The sequence below is a fragment of the Drosophila grimshawi genome, unplaced genomic scaffold (genome assembly GCF_018153295.1).
Source record: "Drosophila grimshawi isolate 15287-2541.00 unplaced genomic scaffold, ASM1815329v1 contig_311, whole genome shotgun sequence".
In the NCBI taxonomy this organism is placed as follows: domain Eukaryota; kingdom Metazoa; phylum Arthropoda; class Insecta; order Diptera; family Drosophilidae; genus Drosophila; species Drosophila grimshawi.
The window spans coordinates 10,857,014-10,878,282 of record NW_025063098.1 but is presented as its reverse complement, the minus strand read 5'-3'; the positions used below and the strand labels follow the sequence as shown (position 1 = coordinate 10,878,282).

Here is a 21,269-nt window from a genome sequence, read left to right as displayed (position 1 = left end):
TAGGCAAACACACAAAAACACACACACACATACACACCTCCACACACATACACATCGCATATGAAGGATCTTCGTTTGGGACTTGTTCAAGAAGAAGGGAGCTACTCGTACTTTAAACATAGTAGACAAAACTGTAATATATTGATATATTATTAAACACATGTATATTCTCCCTAAATCTCTCTCTGTCTCTCTCTCTCTCTCTACCTATCTCTCTATCTAACCACTATATACTGTATACTGTATGTATTTCTTCTGTTTGATTTATGGCATTAATTTAATTGACTTAGTTCTCCTTAGTTGGCAACTAGTTTAAAGTGTGATTTCTAAGATGTGCAAGTGACGCGAACAAAAATAAAAAACACTTTGCAACGCTGAAATTGTGTATTCTCTTGAAAATAGACGCAATTTGTATTCCGATTAGCTTTCTTTTTTTTACATATATAATTAATTTGAATGTAAACAAATGCGAATAATCGTTGGAAAATAAGCACAAAGCCACAGGCTGGCTTCATAATAAACCAATTGAAATATTCAATTCCGAGTGAAATGACGAACGAGAAAGAGAAACTTTGAGATACCCTTTGATAGCTGTCTGTTAAGGTTACTATGCTTATAGCATGTTTTCGTTACTTGGCTCGGAATTGGGTTTTTCAATTCACAATCTTAAATGCAAATAATTATATGCAGTGGTATGAATATATATATATTATATTTTATAAGAAAAACTAGGAGAAGCAGCCACTCCATTAACAAAAAAAAAAAACAAAAACAAAAAAAACCTCCACATTTCAACTCTGCCAAAAAATTGGTTCAAAAGTTGTTGAATTATTGTTCGGTATGAGGTAAATTTCACTTCTTTTCTTTTGTAATTTACATGCATTTTTGTGATCTAATTTGTGTAATTAATACTTATAAACGAAAATATGAAGAAAAAAAACACATATATAAATATAAACATAAGACGAGAATAAAAAAAATAGAAAAAATAAATATTGATTTTATGGCAACTGCAAACGAATGATTTACAAATTGTACACATTTTTTTTGTTTTGTTTTTTGAGAATGAATGTCATTTTTGACATTTTGTGGCTGAATCCGAGAAGGCATTGCATGTTGTCAGAACAAGCTGGCAAAACAAAATAAGTCTGTTAACACATATTTCTAAAAACAATCCAGTTCTCCACACACTCGCACAATTCAATTCCTATTCAAAAATATTACAAATCGCGTTAATATCAGTTAATTCAGCAGAATCTTCTCTGGTTACTCTCTTACCTAAGCCATTTTACGCACTGCGGTCAGTCAGTTCAAATTTTGGAGTTGCATTTCACAAGTTTTGCATACATCTTTCAACATACAACAAACACCAATCAAGCAAAGTTCCTTTCTGGGGTTGGGCCTTCGATTTGGCTTAGAGGGTGACCACCAATCAATCAATCCAATAGTCAGAAGCAAGGCCAGCCCTATGCTTCACTTGATAGTAGGCTGCGATTGAGGGCTTATTTTCACAAATGTCGATCTGTTAAGGAACTCGTAGCAACTCAAAACATTTTATATATTTATAAACTTCCGGCCAAGTTGGGATACAGTCACGTAAAAGGTAAGTAACGAAAGTTGGTCAACAGTTGAACTTAATCCATTGCCTGCTTTCCTTTCCTCTCCTTTTTTTAGCCAGTGTGAATCTGTATACGTATTTATATTTTTTATGTCTGCAAATTTAGGGTGGAAACTGTAGCCACCATATCAATCGAGACAACGTGCACAATTTTCAATTTGCAAATTAAACGCAGTAAGTCGAAAAGTCACCAAACTTATAAATCTCAATCGTTAAAAAGAAAGAAAACTCGAATTTACACACTTTTACCAATATATTTACATGGGTCTTATCGTTCACGCTTAAGATAGACTTATTAGTTAATCTTAAATCGAAGCACAATAAATAAACAGGTTGAGTAAGTGGGTCAGTTTTAGTTTCCGGACGCTATAATTCTGTTGTTTCCAGTTTGCGTGCCAGGATTTGAGCATTGTTCGTTAGCTTATCGATTTGGTTGTACAAATTGAAGTGGCGATTCAGATCGTTCGCATTATTAAACAGTTTGGCAGTGCCCTTGAGCGTTTCGTGCATATCCTGTGTGGCAATTGCCAGGAAGTTATCATCCAAAGAGTCCTGTCCGCCAATGCTGCAATTAGTTGTTCTGTAGATATTGTATCTTTTTAGACAGCACATGTATCTCAATGGCTCACCTAACATTCTCTTCGGTTTTGAACCATTCGTTCTCGTAGCCCTTTAGCCAAATGGGATTCGAGCCTTGCACGCTGTGCTTATTGGTATTTGGAACTCTCGTCGCAGGCTCACTCGGATGCTGCAGCGATGTGGAAGAGTGGCCACCTATGGGGGGTTAAATAAGGGTTAATCAGCTGTTAGTCTACATAGTCAGTCAAGATTCAACTTACGAAAGATGTTCACTTTGGCGGCACGCAACTGCCGCTTGTAGCCTTTGCGTTGGGAGGCGCACAGCGCCAGTGTGACCACCAGCAAGGAGACCAGAAATAGATTTATAAAGATCAGCCAGACAAACATTGCCCCTTTAGTCTGGCCCACTGTCAGAAGCTGCGCCTCGGCCGCCTGTGTATCCAACACGTTGAGATCCTTGAACAGGTCGTCCAGGCTCTCGATGTGTGTGTCAATAAGCTTGAGCACCTCGGCCACCTCATAGATGGAGTTGTCCTCGCGCTCGACTAGATGCATATACAAATCCGTTTTGGTTTTGTCCACCGAACCATCCTTGTTCTCGTGCACCTTGATCTCATCAATGTTGACAATCGATTCCGTGATGTTGCCCAGAGTGCTTTTGAAAATAGTAGATTAAATATTAGAATGAAAGACTAACAGGGTATTTGAGTAAGTGGTTTAATTTCATAGTTGATTGGACTCTATTAATTCAACTGTTTCCTATTTTAACTTCTGTTCTTCTATTTAACCCAAAGATAAGTGAATTGAGATTTTGTTTAGGTTCTAAAGTTAAATCTCGTCAAATTTTTTCTAGATTTTTAAATTTTCGTATAGTTGTTGAATACAGAAAACCAAATCTACTCGCATTTTTTACCCAGTTAACCCTTTATTTGCTGAGGCCCAAAATTAAATAAGAGTCTATTCATTTTCTACAAGGAGTTTTCTAGAAATAACCAGTCTTTTATATACAGTTATATATATATATATATATACCGATGACAACTACTTACTCTCTGAACATATCAATTCTGGCACGTAGCTCATCCGGTTGCAGTCGGAATACAAAGCGCACCTTCTGATCCTCGCGCAGCAGATAGATGAACACATGGGCCACATCCCGCATGCCCAGCGAATCGTTGGCCAGCACCATAAAGTCAAAGTAGCCCTTCATGCCCTTTTGCGGATCAAAGTTTAGCTGCACTTCACCCGTTCGATTATCGATCAGGAAGGGTGCCTTGCGCACATTCTCCAGGCCCTCGGAAAGTGTTTGCCTTATGTCGCCCATCTGATAGTAGGCGATTTTCGCATTGTCCCCCTCATCCGGATCGAAGGCCTCCACGCGCATAAACCTAAGGCCAAAATCAGCATTGGTGGTGATGCCACCCGTAAAGATCTTCGAGCGAAATCTGGGCGGATTATCATTAATGTCCAGTACACGTATCCGCACACACACAATGGTGCTATCTATTTTTGGGGGTAACCGCTCCTCTGCGCTGTGCACATCCACATAGTTGTCGTAGGATATCAGATCCGGTTCGCCGGATGTGGACATCTCGTACTCCAGACTGGCAGAGCGCACTTGTCGCGAATGCTTATAGCGATCATAGTTTATGAGTTCGATATCATTTCGATTATTCAGCAGTGCATTCCCATCGATCTCCAAGCCGCTCCAACCGGGGAGCGACTCATTGGCACAGTTCTCAGTGGCCTTGACGTAGAGGGTGAAGTTAGCAATGAGTTCGCGATCCAATTCGCGCTCCACGTTCAGAACATGTGTCTCGGGATCCAGATGGAAGTAGCCTGCCTCATTGCCGTGCAGAATGAAATAGCAGACCTGTGTGGGCGCCTCGTTCGGATCGTCTAGATCCATATCGTCCTTGTCTATGGTATCGGGCAGCTTAATCCGCTCCGAGCCCAGATCAGCGTGCTCCGTGAAATTAAGAGCGATCTCGTTGACAATAAACTGTGGCTCATAGTCGTTCACATTGCGTATGTAGATGGTCAGATCGAGATCGGTGCTTAGACTAGTGGGCAATCCTTGATCGTAGGCTTCGATACGTATCTAGGGGAGTTTTTTTTTGTAAGCTATAGTTTTAGGCGTAATCAGTAGCTTACTCACCTCATGTGTCTTCTGCTTATCCCGATTCAGGGGCGCTTTCAGAAATAGCTCTCCCGTATTGGCGTTCAGCTCGAATAGCTTATAGCTGCCCAGAGGATCGGGTTTGAGGCGATAGCGAACCAGTGCATTCTGACCCATGTCCGCATCACTCGCATAGGCCTGCAGCAGCATTGTGCCCACTGTGGCGTTCTCCGGTATGCGCACTGTGGTGTTACGCAATGGTCTGACAAACACCGGAGCATTATCATTAAAGTCCGAGACACAAATGTCCAGAGTGCGGATCACCGTATTTGTTGGCACACCCAAGTCCTTGGTGACAATGCTCAAACTATAATTCCCAAACTTGTTGCGCAACGTTTTGCTGGCATAGATGTGTGCGTTCCAGGGATCCTGTTGCCTCAGCTCAAAGAGACCCTCTCGGTTGCCCTTGACTATACCGAATTGCAATCGTCCGTTTGGCGTCGTCGGATCATCCGCATCCTTTCCAATGATGCTCGCAATACTCTCGTGTAGCTCATGATACTCGGTGATGAGCACACATGAGGTGGGTAACGTCAACTCGGGTGCATTATCGTTCTCATCCAATATGGTAATGCTGGAAAGCAATTAGAAATCAAAAAGAATCCTTGGAATCCCTCTCGCGCTCTACTCACAACACTTGCTTGAAGGCATTCCGACTCTCGCCTGCTAAAAACCCAAACTGATAGTTGTCCCAGGCCTCTATCACCAGATTGTACGAGTTTTTCGTCTCGCGATCCAGTTGATCGGCCACGGTTAAGACACCCGTATCCGCATCTATGGTAAACTTGCCATGTGAACTAATGCGATCCATCAGAAATGTGATCTTGCCAAAATCACCCGAATCTGCATCAGCTGCCTGCAGGGTGGCTACCCGAGTGCCTGGCGAAGCACCCTCACTGATCGTATAGTTCTTGCTGCCTCCTATAAAAAACGGATTATTGTCGTTCTCATCCAAGACGGTGACATAGATATCGACTAGCGCCGATCTCGGAGGCACTCCGGAATCCGTAGCACGCACACTAAAATTCAACCATTGATGCTGTTCGTGATCGATCTTGTTGGCCACGACAATTTCACCGGTTTGTGCATCCAAATGAACTAGATTCCGATAGGTAGGATTACCCTCCATTGCATAGCTAATTGTGCGATTCTTGTCCACATCATAGGCCAGCACATTGGCAATCATAACGCCATTGATGCTGTTCTCGGTGATTGTTTGCCTATAGAAGGGTTGCCGGAACTTGGGATTGTTATCATTTTCATCCTGCACTTGAATGCTAAGAAATGCTGAAAAATGAAATAAATATTAGTATACTTAACGCTAGAATGAAGCTACAGATCCAACGATACTAATTCAATTTCACACTGATCTTTAAAAATGAGATTGAATTCAAATGAGTCTTAAATTAAAAAGATCCTCAGTCACATCTGGTTTATCGAACACACATCACCCGTCAGGTTAAACTTTTCTCATATATAATCATAAGATTTCAAGACTTACCTTGCACAATTTGTTTGCCCTTGGTCGCTGCTAGATCCTCGACGGTTATGGCCAGCTTGATGTGTTCCACTTTCTCGCGATCCAATAGTTTGATTACCTTCAGATAGCCCTGTATGGCGTCCAGGTCGAACGCACCCAGATAATCATATTCAGTGATCTTCACCAGGCCACCCTCCTCGTTGCGGGCCTCAGAGTGCTCCGCGTTGAGCTTATAGCGCAGTATGGGGCTCTGATCTGGATCTGTGGCTTGAATGTGATAGACTAAGGTGCCTACAGGTGTGTTTTCAACGACCTTCAATGCTGGCAGATCGTGTAGCATGGGTGGTTTATTATTCACATCCTTGATACTGATGTTTACAGTGGCCGTATTCATCAACTGGGAACTACCAAGGCCACCATCCAATGCGATCTGTTGAAAGTAGAGAATTCATTAAGAACCAGTCAATCCATTTACTCTTCCAAATACTTACCACATTAAGAGTGTATATCAGTCGCTTGCTTTCGGTCAGATCGGGATCTAAGTTGGCTCCCTGAGCCACAGATATGACACCCGTTTCCGAGTTTATAATAAACTTATCGCTGGCGCCAGTTTGTATGCGATAGACGATCGCGTTATTGGGCGAGGAGCCGTCGCGATCGATGGCCAGCACCTGCAGCACCGAGCTGCCGCCTGGCAGGTCCTCGGGCACCGTTTTGGCATAGAAGCTCTTCTGAAAGATGGGCGGATTGTCGTTGACATCCTGTACATAGATGAGCACCGGCACCACAGTGGACAGCATGGGTATGCCCGAATCTCTGGCACGTATGAGTAGATCAATCTCACGCATTTCCGCATTCGCCTGGCGCACAGGACGCCGATGACTGTCCACCAGTTCCTCGTAGTCAAAGTGATGCAGGGGACGCACATATCCACTCTCCGGATCAATGGAGAAGTTCATGCGATACAGCCCCTCAACAATCTCATAGGTAATCTGACTATTCTCGGTGCCATTCAAATCCAGATCACGGGCTTCCACCTGTAGCGGTGTCTCAAACTCAGCCTTATTCTCCAGCAGCTTGGCCTCATACTGCCGATGCAGGAAAATTGGCGCATTATCGTTCACATCCTGAATATCAATGATTATCTGAGCAGTGTTGCGATTGCCTTGACCCACATTGTCAATGGCCTCAACAGTTAAATAGTGACGGGAAATGATCTCACGATCGAATGCTGGACTCCCTGGAGTTTTGATCGTAACCACACCCGTTATGGGATTCAAATGTAATCTGTGTGAAATCACTCGATTAGCCGTAGATTAGCAGCAAACTCTTTTTACTTACAAGTGCGCGATGCCTCCTCTCAGATTCGTGTATCGTATGCCCATGCTACCAAAATCTCCAGAGTCCACATCAACCGCTTCCACTTGGGCAATTATTGTGCCCAGTTCGCTATTCTCGGGCACTCCCGCATTGTAGATCGCTTGTGTGAACTCGGGAAAGTTATCGTTCTGATCGCGTATAAAGATTTGCACATGAGCTGAACTGAAATTACAGAAATAATAGTTAATTATTATGTATAAGAAATAATTGAATAAGACGCACCTCCAGCGTGTGGGTTCATCGATCTCCCTGGCGAATATTGTAAAGTTAATTTCCACAAATTGCTCAAAGTCCAACGACTTGGAATTCCTGACGCGCAACATAAAGTTGGCCTCATTCACGGCCAGCTCGGGCACAATCTCAAAGAGATCATTGGGCGGATCGAGGAACAAGCGAAACGTTCCATTTTTGCCCTCATCGTGATCATAGACGAAATTCTGTACGTCGCCATCGATAAAGTTAAGTGGTGTATTCGTCTGAGCATTCTCATTGACCTCGCAGCGATAGATGGGTGCACCAAAGGTGGGAATCTCATCGTTGACATCTGTCACAATAATGGTCACCTCGGTGCGTACAGTTGCGGCTGTTTTCTGTGGTTCTTCCCCATCCTTTGTCAGCTCCGTTGCGGTGATCCTCAGGATGTGAGCACCATTCACCTGATCGCTTTCCTCCTCGCGATCTAAGACGGTCAGGGTGTAGACAACACCCGTATGTGGATCGATATCGAAGAGATCATTGCCATCCAGAGCATAGGCAATGGGATTGTTAATGCCACGATCACCATCGATGGCACGCACCCTCAGCACCTTTGTGCCCACAGGCGCATCCTCGGCAATCCTTGCGACAGCCTGCACTTCGACAAACTCGGGCGGCTGATCCGCAATGTCCCGAACCTTGACTAAAATGGCAGCCGTTCCCGTATTGACCGGCCCCTGGTTGGCCCGATCGATAGCCAGAATGCGCAACTGATATAAGCTCTTCGATTCATAGTCCAGCTGCCGCTGCAGTCGCAGGATGCCCTTACCCTGATGCGTGGCTATGCTGAAGGCATCGTTATCGCCATCCAGTTCCTGCAGATAGTAAACCACTTGGCCGTAGGCACCCTCATCGGCATCGGTTGCTTCCAGGGTGCTAATCACGCCCGGCGCACTGCCCTCGGGTATTTCGATGGCATTCGGGTAGGGCAGGAAGATGGGCGCGTTATCGTTAATATCCTCGACGAGCAGCAGAAAACTCTGCGTCACATAATTGTGATCGCCGTACTGACTGTCCGTCAGAGTCAGCACGATGGCATACTCGTCCTGCGTTTCGCGATCCAGTTCCTTGGCCAAAAACACTTTCGCCTCGTTGCCGGACGTATTCTCGATGCGAATGATTTCGCTATCGTGCGAGTTACGCTTGCCAAAGATCAACGGATCGTTGTCCGGATCGTAGCCCCGGAGCGTATAGATTTGACTACCAACCCTCGTTTCGGGACTCTCCTTCAGTCTCAGCACAATCTCCGATTGGCCATCGATTGCAAAACGTGGCGGTCGATTTGATGACACGGCGCATATTAATATTGTGAGTATTATAAAAATATTTTGTCCAACAGTCCCGATTGTTAACACTTTGAAGCGCACCTTCTTGTAGGCCATGTTGGCAATGGGTTTGTCACCCAGCTTTGACTGTTTTTCGCTGTACATTTCAATGTTGTGAGCACCTGCAGACAACTGTTGCCGTCGACAACAACATCCGACCACCAACATCGTTTGCCACCTAGAAAACAGTCAGAGTGTGTTACACAAATAAGCAACAAGCGAGTCTTAACCCATATACCACAACTAACCAACATATCACTCATTAAAATCTGTCCAACTATTTAGCGACACATTTCCATGCCCCACTCTCTCTGTCTCTCTCCCTCCCTCTAGGTGTGCCTTATGACCTTAAAGCAGTTTCGCTTGAGAAATTTCAAGTACTACTTCAACCTAATAAAAATGTACAAATGAGCTCAAGAAAAAAAAACATGCTCAAAAACTGGAGCTAGATTTGAAGCTGCGGGTATTTGTTCACTTAGAGAAAGCGCTCTTCAAAAATCAATTAGAAAAAATCTACTGTTAGCGTTACAATTCTTGAATGAAGTAGATAATACTCATTACAAGCATTCTTATATTTAAACTAGGTAAAAAACATGTTTTAATAACGGTCTTCCAAAATCAAGTTAAAACAATTTCCATCCGTCTTGTCTCTTAATGTTAATGCCTTAATTTTTAATCAAATAGTTAATACAAGCTTCATTGTACTTTAAATTAGTGTAAAGCGTTCTACTTCTTAATTTAAAAATAAGAAATCAAAATATAAGCTGAAATAATATTATTTTAAGATGACTTTTGCTTTGATTTGGGAAGTTGAGTACTTGAAACAAAGTAATCAATTTCTTGACTTTACTTTTTTAATGCAATCATAGTCATACTTAGTTCAAGCCAAAAGCAATTTCAATTGTTTTTTTTTCTTTTGACCTTGACTTTAGGCGGACAATGCTTGAGCACAAAGTGCTCAACTTTTTTCGAGTGTACTCCAAGCTAATTTCGCTGCGAGCTACTTCTGGTTGTATTTCTGGTTCTGGCAGCAAGTTGCAACATCGCCAAAAGCCCACAATGAGTTAAGTCGGGCAAGCGTTTCTCAATGGCACTGGACACATACAATTACCCCGGGAATAGAGTAGTATCTCGTAATGTGGATATATCACGTTCTGCTCTTGTCCGCCTGCACTGCGTGAGAAGTGTTCAAAAGATCTTGAGAAAGTTTTATGTGCAAATTAATTAAGCGTCCAAATTGTTTGTGTCTTGCTTTGAAATTGTTTTTCTTGTTTAGTCCGGAATTCCGCTAAAGAAATTGTATTTGTTGCAAGTTTAATGACCGTTACGATTTTTAAATTACTTGGCTATTACCATTTCTTAATAAGTAGTTTCGACTATTGCTTGGCAATTAGTTTGCCTAAGAATTAAGTCTCTTTAAAGCAGGTAAAACTGAAAATCATAACAAAATTATTAGTATTGGTCTGTTTGACAGAGCTTATATATATTTATATAAATATATATATATTGAATATATACAAACAACATTTTCAGAGACAGCTGCAAATGGAGATAATTTTTTCCCAAGGGTCATAATAATATTCTTCTGATGTTTTTTTTACTCGTTTTCTGGATACGGGATATAAAAATGAGACATTATCGTAAGAGAGTAGAAATATGTACATACTTAAGAGCAATTTTTTATTTTATTTCTTTTTTAATGGAGTAGAAAAACAATTGGGTATTTCGTCAACTCATGACACTGCTGGGTTTTTATGGCTGCATCTCTTGTGTTTTATTGTAATGCGTGTGAAAATGTAACTCGATGTGCATCCAACAGATGCAAGATGCATCACATGTTTGGTATCATTGTCGCTAGCGGTTTGTTGGCTTATTAACGCAAGCCGTTGCCATTGTCTGAGTCGTGTTGAACTCGGGCTTATGATTGTTATAACGAGAGCAATTGCCACGCCCATTGCTGGCCAGTTCATTGATTTCGACACAACGACAATAAAGATATTTCATAATTTGGCTCGCAAGCAATTTGTGCACAGCTCGTTAAGCTTTTTGCCCGCTGATTGATTTCTAAGACTTGCAGATACATTTAGAGACCCAGTCACTGAAATAGATACAGGTAGACACACAGATTGAGATACAAATGCTGAGTTGTGTGCAGGCAGAGTGGTAGTTAGTTCATTAGCATTGGCGTGTTACATCAACCCCTTGGAAAGTCATATTTATCTTGTGCTGAAAAATCGTAGACAAGGTCGTTTATGAATTTCAAATGCTATTTAAAACGGCCTCCAAGCGCATATTTTATTTTAAAATAATTTCATTTGCGTCTGAAATAGGCAGATTTCGCTTTCAAGCGTCGCATGCAACATTTTCTTTTTTTGTTTACTAAGAAAATAAATAGCAACAATTTACCTTACAGGTATTTAGATGCTGCTTGGTGTAATTATGTATTTATGGCCAACGCTTTTGTATAACGTACAGCAATTGGGTTGTTTGGTCAGTCGCTCTTATTATTAGCTGTCTATATGTGGCGGGTGGTAGGGGAGAAGACAACCACATATTTATGGTGCATATACATATGTGTACATATACGCTATGTAATTTCATGCTGCAATGATTTTGCCAACGATTTATGTAGTTAACAGCAACTAAATATGGCAATTGAGGTTATCAATTTGGGAGCCGTCAATATTCTAGTGGGGAAAGAGGGAATTTACCCTAAATAAGTAACTAGAGCATCATAAATAAAGGCATTATTGTAAATCTGTATTAGAAATTGATGAATCAGATCTACCATTGTTTATTTGATATGCCTAGCTTGAATCTGTATCTACCTAATTGTAATTTTGCTATCAAAAATTTGATTTGAGCCTACGTATTATACAAATTAATTGGAAAAAAAATCTAGATAAAAAGAGAAATTGAAGAAAATATTTAAGTTCAACTAATTCAAACTGGTTTCAACCTTTGTTGCAAGGATTGAGGCAAACCTATTATGAAACCCAATCAGACCCCATATTTTACTTACATTTTATCCACTTTTCGATCTTCTGCTAGAGCACGTACCTTATAAATAAGATTCACTCAAAAAAGTTAAGAAAAGAAAGGTAGTTAAGTAATTATTAAAAGTTGCAGAATGTGCTTTGTGCTTGCTTGCCATGATTCCAGTAATTGGTTTCACTTTAATTTCAATTTTAAAAGAATTTACAAGGCATATAAACAAGCTCGAAAGCAGTTTTTTTTTATGCCCTGATGGCCAACTTTAAACGTCTTAGAAAGCTTTAAAAATATACAAGCGCTGTAATAAGAGAAATATTATTTCCCAAATACATAATAAAGTCTAGAATATTCGTAAGCGAATTTCAATATTTTTGTATATATTAACCTTAAATGTTTATCAAATAAGCCTGGTTTCAATAACAATTTGAGCCTATTGCCTCAAATTCGTTAGAGCATAAGTTACATGAAGCCAATTTTCCACGCGGCCACAACTGAAAAACTTAGCGAATTAAATCGAATTAATAGGTAGCAAAGCTGCAATATTAGCCACGTCTAATAGACGAATACCTGCTCTACTTTTTTTTTAAGCATTTCCCATAATTTATATAAGCCAAAAAGGGGAAATGTGTGTGTCTCAAGTCGTCAGCTCACAAGCCATGACGACGATGTTGGCAGTTACTGTCGCCGCCCGCTTTTCCTCCTAACCGAAAAAAATCTGCACAGGGAACGCATGACTTTTTGGGCCAATAGCAAAAAAACTTTTGCTAATAACGGTTGGCCAAGGCGCCAACTGTTTACGCATGGCATGTTCTGACCCCGGACTTCGATCCGAGAGTTTACCAAAAGTGAAATTCTGCGACAAGTCAACAAGTCAGCAACAATGTGTATCCAATAGATACATTTCGATTATGCCGCTTTCCATGTAACCACAACAAGATCGCACAACAACAGCAACAACAACAAAAAACACATTAAAACTGCCAAGGAAATCACAATAAACAATTATTTTGTGCCTGTCAATTGGGCAAGTTGCCAGCTTGCGGCTTGAAGCAAGATAGTCTTCGGATATGGCAACCAGATTCACATCAACTTCATTTAATTAAAAGAAAAAAAACAACAATGTTTTAAGCCTGGTTGTGTTGGCTGCGAGAGGCGTTGTAGCCGAAACTGATGTTGGCTTTTGGCCCAATGTGTTGCCTTCAGTTTCCGGCGACGACGAACGAGCGAACGAACGAGCGAGTGAGCAAACAAATGAGCTTATGGCTCGTCTATTCCAATTTAAACACTTCCTCCCCCATATTAGAGCCCTTTTTGTCATGCACATCGATTCCGAAACGTGCCTCCGACAGTCAAGTTCAACGCCAGCAACAGCAACTATTGTTACAATATTTGTTGTTTTTGTTTTTGTTGTTGTTGTTGTTGTTTCTGTTACTGCTGACAAACAAAAGAGCTGTTGTGGGGGAGTGGGAGGAAGGGGCGCGGGGGCAGCTGGGAGCTGTGTGTTGTATGCAGCTTCGTTGCGGTAGCTTGATTTTTGACTCATAGCCCGGAGTCGTCAGCCAAAGAGTTCAGTTGAAGGGGCCCGCATCCGCATCGCTTTCATGGTAATACGCGTAATCGTGCTCCATGCCGGCAGCGAGAGACGCTGGGATCGCTGACTTGACGACGGAGCAAGTGTCGAAACTAATCTGCCCGTTACAGTTCGTCTCCTTTTCTAGGCATTTTGGTTTTTGCATATCTCTAACTAATTGCTCCAATTCGTAAGTTTGCATTGCAAACGCCAATGTCTTGGTAGAGCTGGCAAGTCCTTGACTTGAAGCTGCGACCTTTTATTATCTTCTATTATTAACTAACTTGTATTATAACATTTTTTTTCGGCAATACATCTATTGTTTTCCTACTCTTATTTTCTGCTAGACGAATTGCATTAGTTAAACCTTCACCAGTTCTTTGCCCTTTCTGCAAAGTTTTGCAACTCTAGGAAATTTTTACTTTACACTATTCCCTGCTCACCAGGAATACCTGAAACTGACATGTCCTGTTCCCCTTCATATGTCTCTTCAAAACTTACCCTTTTATGTGTAATATGTACAGTTCAGACTGTATATCAAGTATCCTTCGTTGTAATTTTAAACCAGCTGACGTTTATATGTTAATTACATTGTTTCGCAGCTCTGTCTGCAAATGCAAATGCGTATTTGTAGTTGTCTTCCTATCCAAACCACTTAATGGTATCAACACATTTCGAAAGGGTTCTCGGCACTTAGGTAAAGCAGACGACGCTGTTAATTGGTAATTAGGTAGTAAAAGTCAAAAACCCCAAATACGCGAGCACGTACAAAAATAATAGAACACGGTGAAAAACGTGTCGCTCGAAATTGGGCAATGCATGAAGCGGAACTCGATATTTTGACACCGTCATTCAGGCTAGAAATAAAAGATGATCACTTTAATGGCACTTTATAGGGCCGACGTCCATCGTGCCGAGACAGAAATGTTCTAAGTGCCGTTGCCCGAGCGGTCTTCAAAATGTTAACGATTGCACTTTCGAAACCACAAAACCGCATTAAAGTGAGACACGAAACCGAAGTGTGCTCCTCAACAGTTGCACCACGACTGACAGCAGACCAGGCTCAAACAGTTGCGTCTGCGGCCTGCGTGCTCTATGGGAATGGCAATTGAGCCGTCGTTGTCGTCGTTGTCACCGAGCCAAGCCACATGGCAACCCCCGGCATCGGTATTGGCGTCTGCACTGCAGGCACGCGAGTAATTAGCGGAGCGTGTATTCGAGAGAGAGCCCATATTGCTCAAGGCAATGAGAGAGAGAGAGAGATAGAGTGAGAGGGAGAGAGAGAGAGAGAGAGAGAGGGAGAGTAAGGCAGTGTGAGGGAGAGGCAGGGGAGTGCTGTGCGTGGTTTGTTTACAACTCGCAAACACAGCGCCACACAGAGTGTGCAGACTGGAAATGTTGACGGTTGGAAATTGCTGTATCGAAATGCGAAATGTCCAGCGGAAGTGCTTTTAATTTATATAACTTAGAAGGTTACAAGAGTTCTTTGGCAGGGCTGCGACAAAGTTAATTATGGAGCATGTAAATAAGCTTAAAATAATAAATCGAACTGAGTTGAAAGTAAGCTAAGTTAGAGATGAAGAGATGGATCAAGAGGAACAACAGTATATAAGCTTCTAAGGGGGCTTCGCGAATCGATTCAAAAAGTTCATATACCAGATAGATATTATCTTTATGTTACATGCTCTGCTATAAAATAATATATAATTAATTTCCACAATTTTATTATACAATGATTAAAAAATCTTTTTACATATTATAAAAGGTACAACAAAATATGATCAACATCGTGCTAATATAGCATATTCTAATATGTTATCAAGAACACCTACTCAAGGTACAAATTAGCAAATATTTGATGTACCAAAACCAGTTTCGGTGTCTCGCTGGGAAATTTAGTTAGTACAAAGTTTTCTTTGCTGGTTGCTGCATTGGCTAAATTGATCTCGCGCTAAAATTATTGTAGCATACTTTAAGGATAAAACCAAATATAACCAGGAAATTAATTCTAAGTCGTTCAAATGCTTGCATGCTTTTGAAGCACAATAGAATCGCAAGGACTGCACTCAAAGATTATGGGTTAACCAAAGACCCTAAGCACTTGTAAAGTCTTAGACACTAATTTTCAAATTTTCTAATTTTTCCAATTTTCTGTCGAATTTTGTTGAAATATCCTCAAAAATATGTGTACTTCCGTGAACCTTAAAGACAAATTTGTCTCCTTTTACCATACCCATATTTTCCTTGCCCAATTAAATTATCGTTGTATTTTTCTGCAAAGAACATGTCTTTCCATGGACGAGATGTAAAGAAGCGCCCGAGTGTTGTGGTATCGGTGCCACCACTCGTAAAGAAATCCAGCAAGAGCCGCTCATTTCACTTTCGCTATTTGGAGCTCTGTCGTGCCAAGAATCTTACCCCAGTGCCAAATCTACGTGCCAATCCCAATGCCACCACATACCTCGATCTGCTCGGCGATAAGCTGGGCGTCACTGAATGGCTGCTGATCATCGAGGCGCTTCATCATGATCTTGTGCTCCAAACTTTAATCGTGCGCATGCGTCGAGCCAATGGAGATAGTGAGTTGTCAGATCTTAGATAGACGCTAGTCGGGCTGATAAACTAACAGAGCCTTTTTCATTGAGAGCAGACGTCATTCAACCAATTGATTCAGAGAATCGTGCTCGACTCTTCCGACAGAAGCCGGTTATCTACACCCGCTTCATATTCAGTAGTCTGGTGGAGGCCATTGCCAATTGTATACAGTTTAACAAGAACTTAACCATATTAAAGCTGGAGGGTCTGCCACTGCAGGATGGCTATATTGAATGCATTGCCAAGGTAAAATACTCGTCTCATTGCCTGTTTTTTTCAAACAATTCTGTTCATTTGCAGTCCCTTGCCTCGAATGATTGCATTAAAGAGGTAAGCTTTCAAAAATCCCTAATAGGTGACAAGGGATGCGAGGCTGTCTGCAGCACCGTCAAGTACTTGAATCACGTTGAGATCTTCAATCTCTGCGAGTGCAATATTAGCTCAAAGGGAGCTGAATTTGTGGCCGACATGATCAAGGTAAGCATTTTCATCGAGATCGTCAAATACGAATGGCCAATGTCGCTTTGTGATTACAGATGCAAAAGATAACCCGTTTCTCGGAGGGTTGGGAGATGTCCTTGCGCTATCGCAGTGTGGATGTGAATTCGATTTCGGGTCTGCGAACCGTTGCCCTGGCCAACAATCCGAACTTGGGCGACGAGGGTGTTCGCCATATTGCCGAGGTGCTTAAGGAAGATGCCTGGGTAAAGAGTAAGTATCAACGAAACAGAATCTAGCACAAGCTCTGATCCTTGGATTGCTCGACAGCAATCGATATGGAGAACTGTGGTCTGACCGATCGTGGTGCGAATTTTATACTCGAGTGCCTAGAATTAAATAAGGCCCTCACCGAGTTCAATTTACGCAACAACAATGGCATCAGCAAGTTCATCATGCGCCAGATTCGCGATCATTTCGGCAAGGAGGATGAGGACAAGCTTAAGGAGCCGCAATACGATCTCAGCTGTGTCAACGGGCTCCAGAGTCTGCCCAAGAATCAGAAGTATAGCATATCGCAACTGCTTCAGCACACCCGACAGCTGGAGGAGCAGCTCTCGCTGGAGCGAACACTGCGCAAAAAGGCAGAGAAACTGAATGAGAAACTCAATCAGAAACTCATGTCCCTAGATCTGGTCTCGCCGTCACTGAAGCCGCTAGAGAAAATCGTAGAGCACGAAAACGGATACTGCCGAGTTAAGAGCAATATTGCTAAACCATTTGTCAAAAGGTAACTAAACTCAATACTCTATCAAATTCGCATATTAATATGTTTTACACCTCATCAACAACAGCATTGAGGAAGCTCCTCAAGCATTGGTCAACAGCACTGTTACCAGCATGGAATCGTCACCACGCAGTGACACCCTGCGCAATCAGCAGCAGTATCACCAGGTACATTTGTTCGAGGAGCAGCATGAGGAGGATGCCGAGGACGAGGAGGCAGAGGAAGTTCCTCCGATGACAGCCAACAGTCATCGGCAGATGCGCCAACAGTTGCAGGTGCGCAAGGTGCGCAGCGAGATGAAATATGTGGAAACATTCTCCAAAGAGAAAGCCAAGAAGCGGGAATCCAAATCGGATCACGAGTTTGCCAACGAGCGCGATGTGAGTAGCAACCTGACAGTTCATTTCAAATACCCAAATGCAGATACATTAATATTCTGCGACAGATTTGCATATCGTATATTAATTATTAGTATCATATACTCGTTAATAGTCTGTTTGATCCGATATAAGGAGAATAGTAACTTTCAGCTCAAACAAAGCTCGGCATTATAAAGTAAGCAGTTTTGTCCGCCTTATGGAAGTGCCTGATTTGTGACTTCTGTTAATTTCTGAATGATGAATAGTCATATAAAATAAACATGGTAATGTTGGCAGTAGAAACAACAACTAAAAAGCCCGTAATTCGGGGAAGTGCTTAATAATAGTGTTTCTGCGAATGCCCGAACAATGTCTGCATAATACCAGTTTCGGTTAGGTTCGACAAATAAATACATTTTAAAAAACAACTCCAATCTCAATGATTAATTCAACTTGCAGTTCAAGCTTAATCCGAATGTGCAATTTGAAATGGACATTGGCGACAGTTGTTTGGTGAATGAGCAGCAGGAGCACAAGCGCAATGAACACCGTCAGGATGCGAACTACGACAATAAGTACGGGCACAACAACAGTTCCCAGTATGGAGCCGAACACATTGGGGATGGAGTGCGCAGCGAGAACCACAAGCGCATGTCTAAGATGAAGAAACAGCAGAACGGGGAACAGGGCAATAGCCACATGGCACTCTACATGGCCGAGCTGGAGCGAAAGATTAATGGCAAATCTGGAAAGAAGCGACACAAATCCAAAATGCAGCACGGCAACAAGGTGCGGGAAAACAAGAAGGGGGGCATCGATGACTACGTGCAGGTGGAGTCATATATGGCAAATATGGAGGAGTCCTCACTACTGGACAATGGCGAAACATCCGACGAGGAAAAGACCGACAGCACAATATGTACAGAGCAGGAGGATAAATTTGAGCCCATGAAAGTTTACTTGCGGCGCACACAATACGAAGAGGACGAGCTCGAAGTGCAGGATAATCAAGATGCTGGGGGACATATGATGTCGCCGCGATCCGTCTACCTGGAGATGCAGAGGAAAATGAATGAATCGAATCAGTAAATGCGGTAGCCTTATGTCGCATCAAAACAACAAGACCAGTGAGAAGAGCGTTTTAAAAGTGCCACCATAGCAATAAAAGTAAAAGTCCGAATAGCTCAACAAATAGTGGAGGGCCAAATTTTCAGTTCGCACTGGAGACGTGATTTAGTTGAGACCAATTTGAATATGTTTGCTGTGAATTATATACCCAATACTTATCCGATCGGGGCTTGGGTTATTCAGTTAATTGAACAAAATAAAAAAGTAAAAACATAATGAATGTGCTAATGCCGAAATAGAATGTTCATTAATTGTGCCTTCTACGAAACGATTTATTGGCGTTATGATATTGATTTTGTGTTAGCAAATCTTTTGAATGCAGAATAATGCAATAAAGTTGCAAGCAAGTGTCACATAAGTGTGTGTACTATATATGTTTTATAATAATGGAATATTTTCTTGTCAATACATTGTGTAATTACTACTGCATAGGTATGCTCAAATATTCAAGATTAAGTAGATCGAGGATTAAATACGCTGCTTTTTATATGTATTATATATCGATTATTAATTCCAATCCGGTTACATATTATGCGAAATATATAAATGCTGCCGCACTTAACCGCCAAAACCGTAGAGGGTGCGTCCCTGGCGCTTCAAGGCGTAGACAACGTCCATAGCAGTGACGGTCTTGCGCTTGGCATGCTCAGTGTAAGTAACGGCATCGCGAATAACGTTCTCCAAGAATACCTGCAAATGATAAATTTAGTAGTTTGTGTGAGTGTGATTTGATGCAAAGCACTTACCTTGAGCACACCGCGGGTCTCCTCATATATCAAGCCAGAGATACGCTTGACTCCACCACGACGGGCCAAACGGCGAATGGCCGGCTTGGTTATGCCCTGGATGTTATCTCGCAACACCTTACGATGACGCTTAGCACCTCCTTTTCCCAATCCTTTTCCGCCCTTTCCACGACCAGTCATTTTGTTGCAATTGTAAAATTAAGTTCTGCGGAAAAAAATTAAACGCAAATTGTGAAGCGAGTTCGCCATTTTCTTTTCATTGCAAATGACGCCATATTAACAACGCAGTAATTGCATATGAGCTGCAAGCTCTATGCATTTACTTATTTAGTGTATTAAGATATTGTTTTAAAAATACAAGCCTTTTGGCAGTATCAGCAAATGTTTAATTATTTGTTTATTAAAATTTGTTGTTGCTTTTTCTTGCGAAATGTCTACCAACCTTTTCACAAATTCGTCAGATAATGGAAAACAGTGTGGCTGTGCTAATAATTGAGAAAAATTCCCTTTTTTTAAAGCAACCCAAAAAATATTTACTGAAACGAGTCACCCTGTGTGTATCTTTTATGGAATTTGTGCAAACTTACAAACATACATACATTCGAGTGTTCGAAATTCATACACATAACCATTAATAATAATATTAATAATGCTTAACTGCCAGCTAGATTCATTGCGGTCCGGTGTAGTTGTTGCTTTTGGTATTTGACAATAACTTGCATAATTTCCATCTTTGCATCGATTTTCAAGTTTTCTTCAAGCTCAAAAACCTCCTGACCAATTGCCATTCCATAGTGAAAACTAGGCGTGCTCGAAAAACCATCAGTCATGGGCTCTAATGGTATTGATGTTGTCTCCTCAATTTCTATATCGTTATCCTCCATGGGCACGTTGAATTCCTCAATCGCTATTTGCTTTCCAGCTTTATTCTTAGATGCTACTTTGGAAGTGGACTGCTGAAAGGGACTTCCCGGATCAGCATATTGACTGCTTGCTTGGGTTTCGTCAATTGGCGCAGACGAGCTAATGTTGTCCGAATCCTCCGAGTGGGTGCTGTCGTAAACATTCTCTACCTATTGATTGATTGAATTTTGCTCATTTAGTATTATTTTTTATTTTTTGCTTCACATACTCACATCCACACCATTCTTGTCATGCCCACCAAGGGGGAGGAATTTCATTAGCTGGAAGAATTTCCAGCCCTCCAATCGTTTTATTTCCTCGGGCTGTGCTCCTCGGCCATTTGCATCTAAAATTGCCTTTTGCTGAGCCCGATAGTAGGACAATAGATTAAGCCATTTTCTAGCCAGCTCATTTGTATATGCTCGACAATTGAATCGTTTCTCAAGCGTATATTTCAAATTCATCCAAAAACTGTGCTTTAAGCTTCGAATACTAAAATCCTTGTGGGTTTTATCCCACATGTACGGAGTTTTCCGAATTGCTGTGATAATAAAACTGATTGCTTCATCAGACCAATATGGCCTTGATTCGGTTACATTTGTCATTTTTATTTTTAAAGTTAAGTTAAATTGTTTTTTTTTTACTTTTGTTTAATTTAATCTAATTTTTGCAATTAATCCATTTTTGCTAAAGCTTCAGCTGATTTTAATGTATAAGTTAAGCCGAGAGGGACAGATATATGAACTCTGTCAAAGCGTAATTAAAATACTAACTCTTGAAAATACATTAGATGTGACCACAATGGTTTTTGAAATTATTAAGCATCTACATTTAGTTTAGCTATTTGTGGAGAGTCCAATACTTAAATTTTAAAATGTCGTGAGGCTTTTAGTTGTACTTCAAGCAGAAATTTTTCCTCAAAAACAAGGAAAG

At 41.4% G+C, this 21,269-nt stretch overlaps 4 protein-coding genes across 5 annotated transcripts; 1 reads left to right on the top strand and 3 right to left on the bottom strand.

The window, feature by feature from the left end:
* The first annotated feature begins 1,117 nt into the window (after positions 1 to 1,117).
* LOC6564465 (protein Cep78 homolog) lies at positions 1,118 to 18,923 on the top strand. The gene is made up of 9 exons (XM_001989654.2): positions 1,118 to 1,603; positions 1,675 to 1,792; positions 15,662 to 15,959; positions 16,031 to 16,221; positions 16,276 to 16,452; positions 16,512 to 16,686; positions 16,744 to 17,203; positions 17,268 to 17,580; positions 18,019 to 18,923. The coding sequence occupies exons 3-9, from the start codon at positions 15,665 to 15,667 to the stop codon at positions 18,646 to 18,648; spliced, it is 2,241 nt and encodes a 746-aa protein (XP_001989690.1). The 5' UTR covers positions 1,118 to 1,603; positions 1,675 to 1,792; positions 15,662 to 15,664; the 3' UTR covers positions 18,649 to 18,923.
* On the bottom strand, positions 1,879 to 8,921 carry LOC6564463 (cadherin-23). The gene is made up of 10 exons (XM_001989652.2): positions 7,459 to 8,921; positions 7,198 to 7,398; positions 6,348 to 7,143; positions 5,878 to 6,286; positions 5,009 to 5,663; positions 4,356 to 4,950; positions 3,247 to 4,298; positions 2,458 to 2,852; positions 2,248 to 2,392; positions 1,879 to 2,183 (listed from the first exon to the last, which is right to left on the bottom strand). The coding sequence occupies exons 1-10, from the start codon at positions 8,919 to 8,921 to the stop codon at positions 1,985 to 1,987; spliced, it is 5,910 nt and encodes a 1,969-aa protein (XP_001989688.2). The 3' UTR covers positions 1,879 to 1,984.
* On the bottom strand, positions 18,924 to 19,933 carry LOC6563059 (histone H4). 2 transcript variants are annotated; one of them, XM_001989655.2, is made up of 3 exons: positions 19,876 to 19,933; positions 19,434 to 19,638; positions 18,924 to 19,377 (listed from the first exon to the last, which is right to left on the bottom strand). In XM_001989655.2, exons 2-3 carry the CDS (start codon positions 19,611 to 19,613, stop codon positions 19,246 to 19,248), a joined length of 312 nt encoding a protein of 103 aa, XP_001989691.1. In that variant the 5' UTR covers positions 19,614 to 19,638; positions 19,876 to 19,933; the 3' UTR covers positions 18,924 to 19,245. The 2 variants fall into 2 exon arrangements, with proteins under 2 accessions (XP_001989691.1, XP_032592820.1); XM_032736929.1 differs by having other exon boundaries at positions 19,796 to 19,894.
* A 44-nt stretch (positions 19,934 to 19,977) lies between these two features.
* LOC6563060 lies at positions 19,978 to 20,966 on the bottom strand. Its single transcript, XM_001989656.3, has 2 exons — positions 20,570 to 20,966; positions 19,978 to 20,506 (listed from the first exon to the last, which is right to left on the bottom strand). Exons 1-2 carry the CDS (start codon positions 20,939 to 20,941, stop codon positions 20,087 to 20,089), a joined length of 792 nt encoding a protein of 263 aa, XP_001989692.2. The 5' UTR covers positions 20,942 to 20,966; the 3' UTR covers positions 19,978 to 20,086.
* Positions 20,967 to 21,269: the final 303 nt, after the last annotated feature.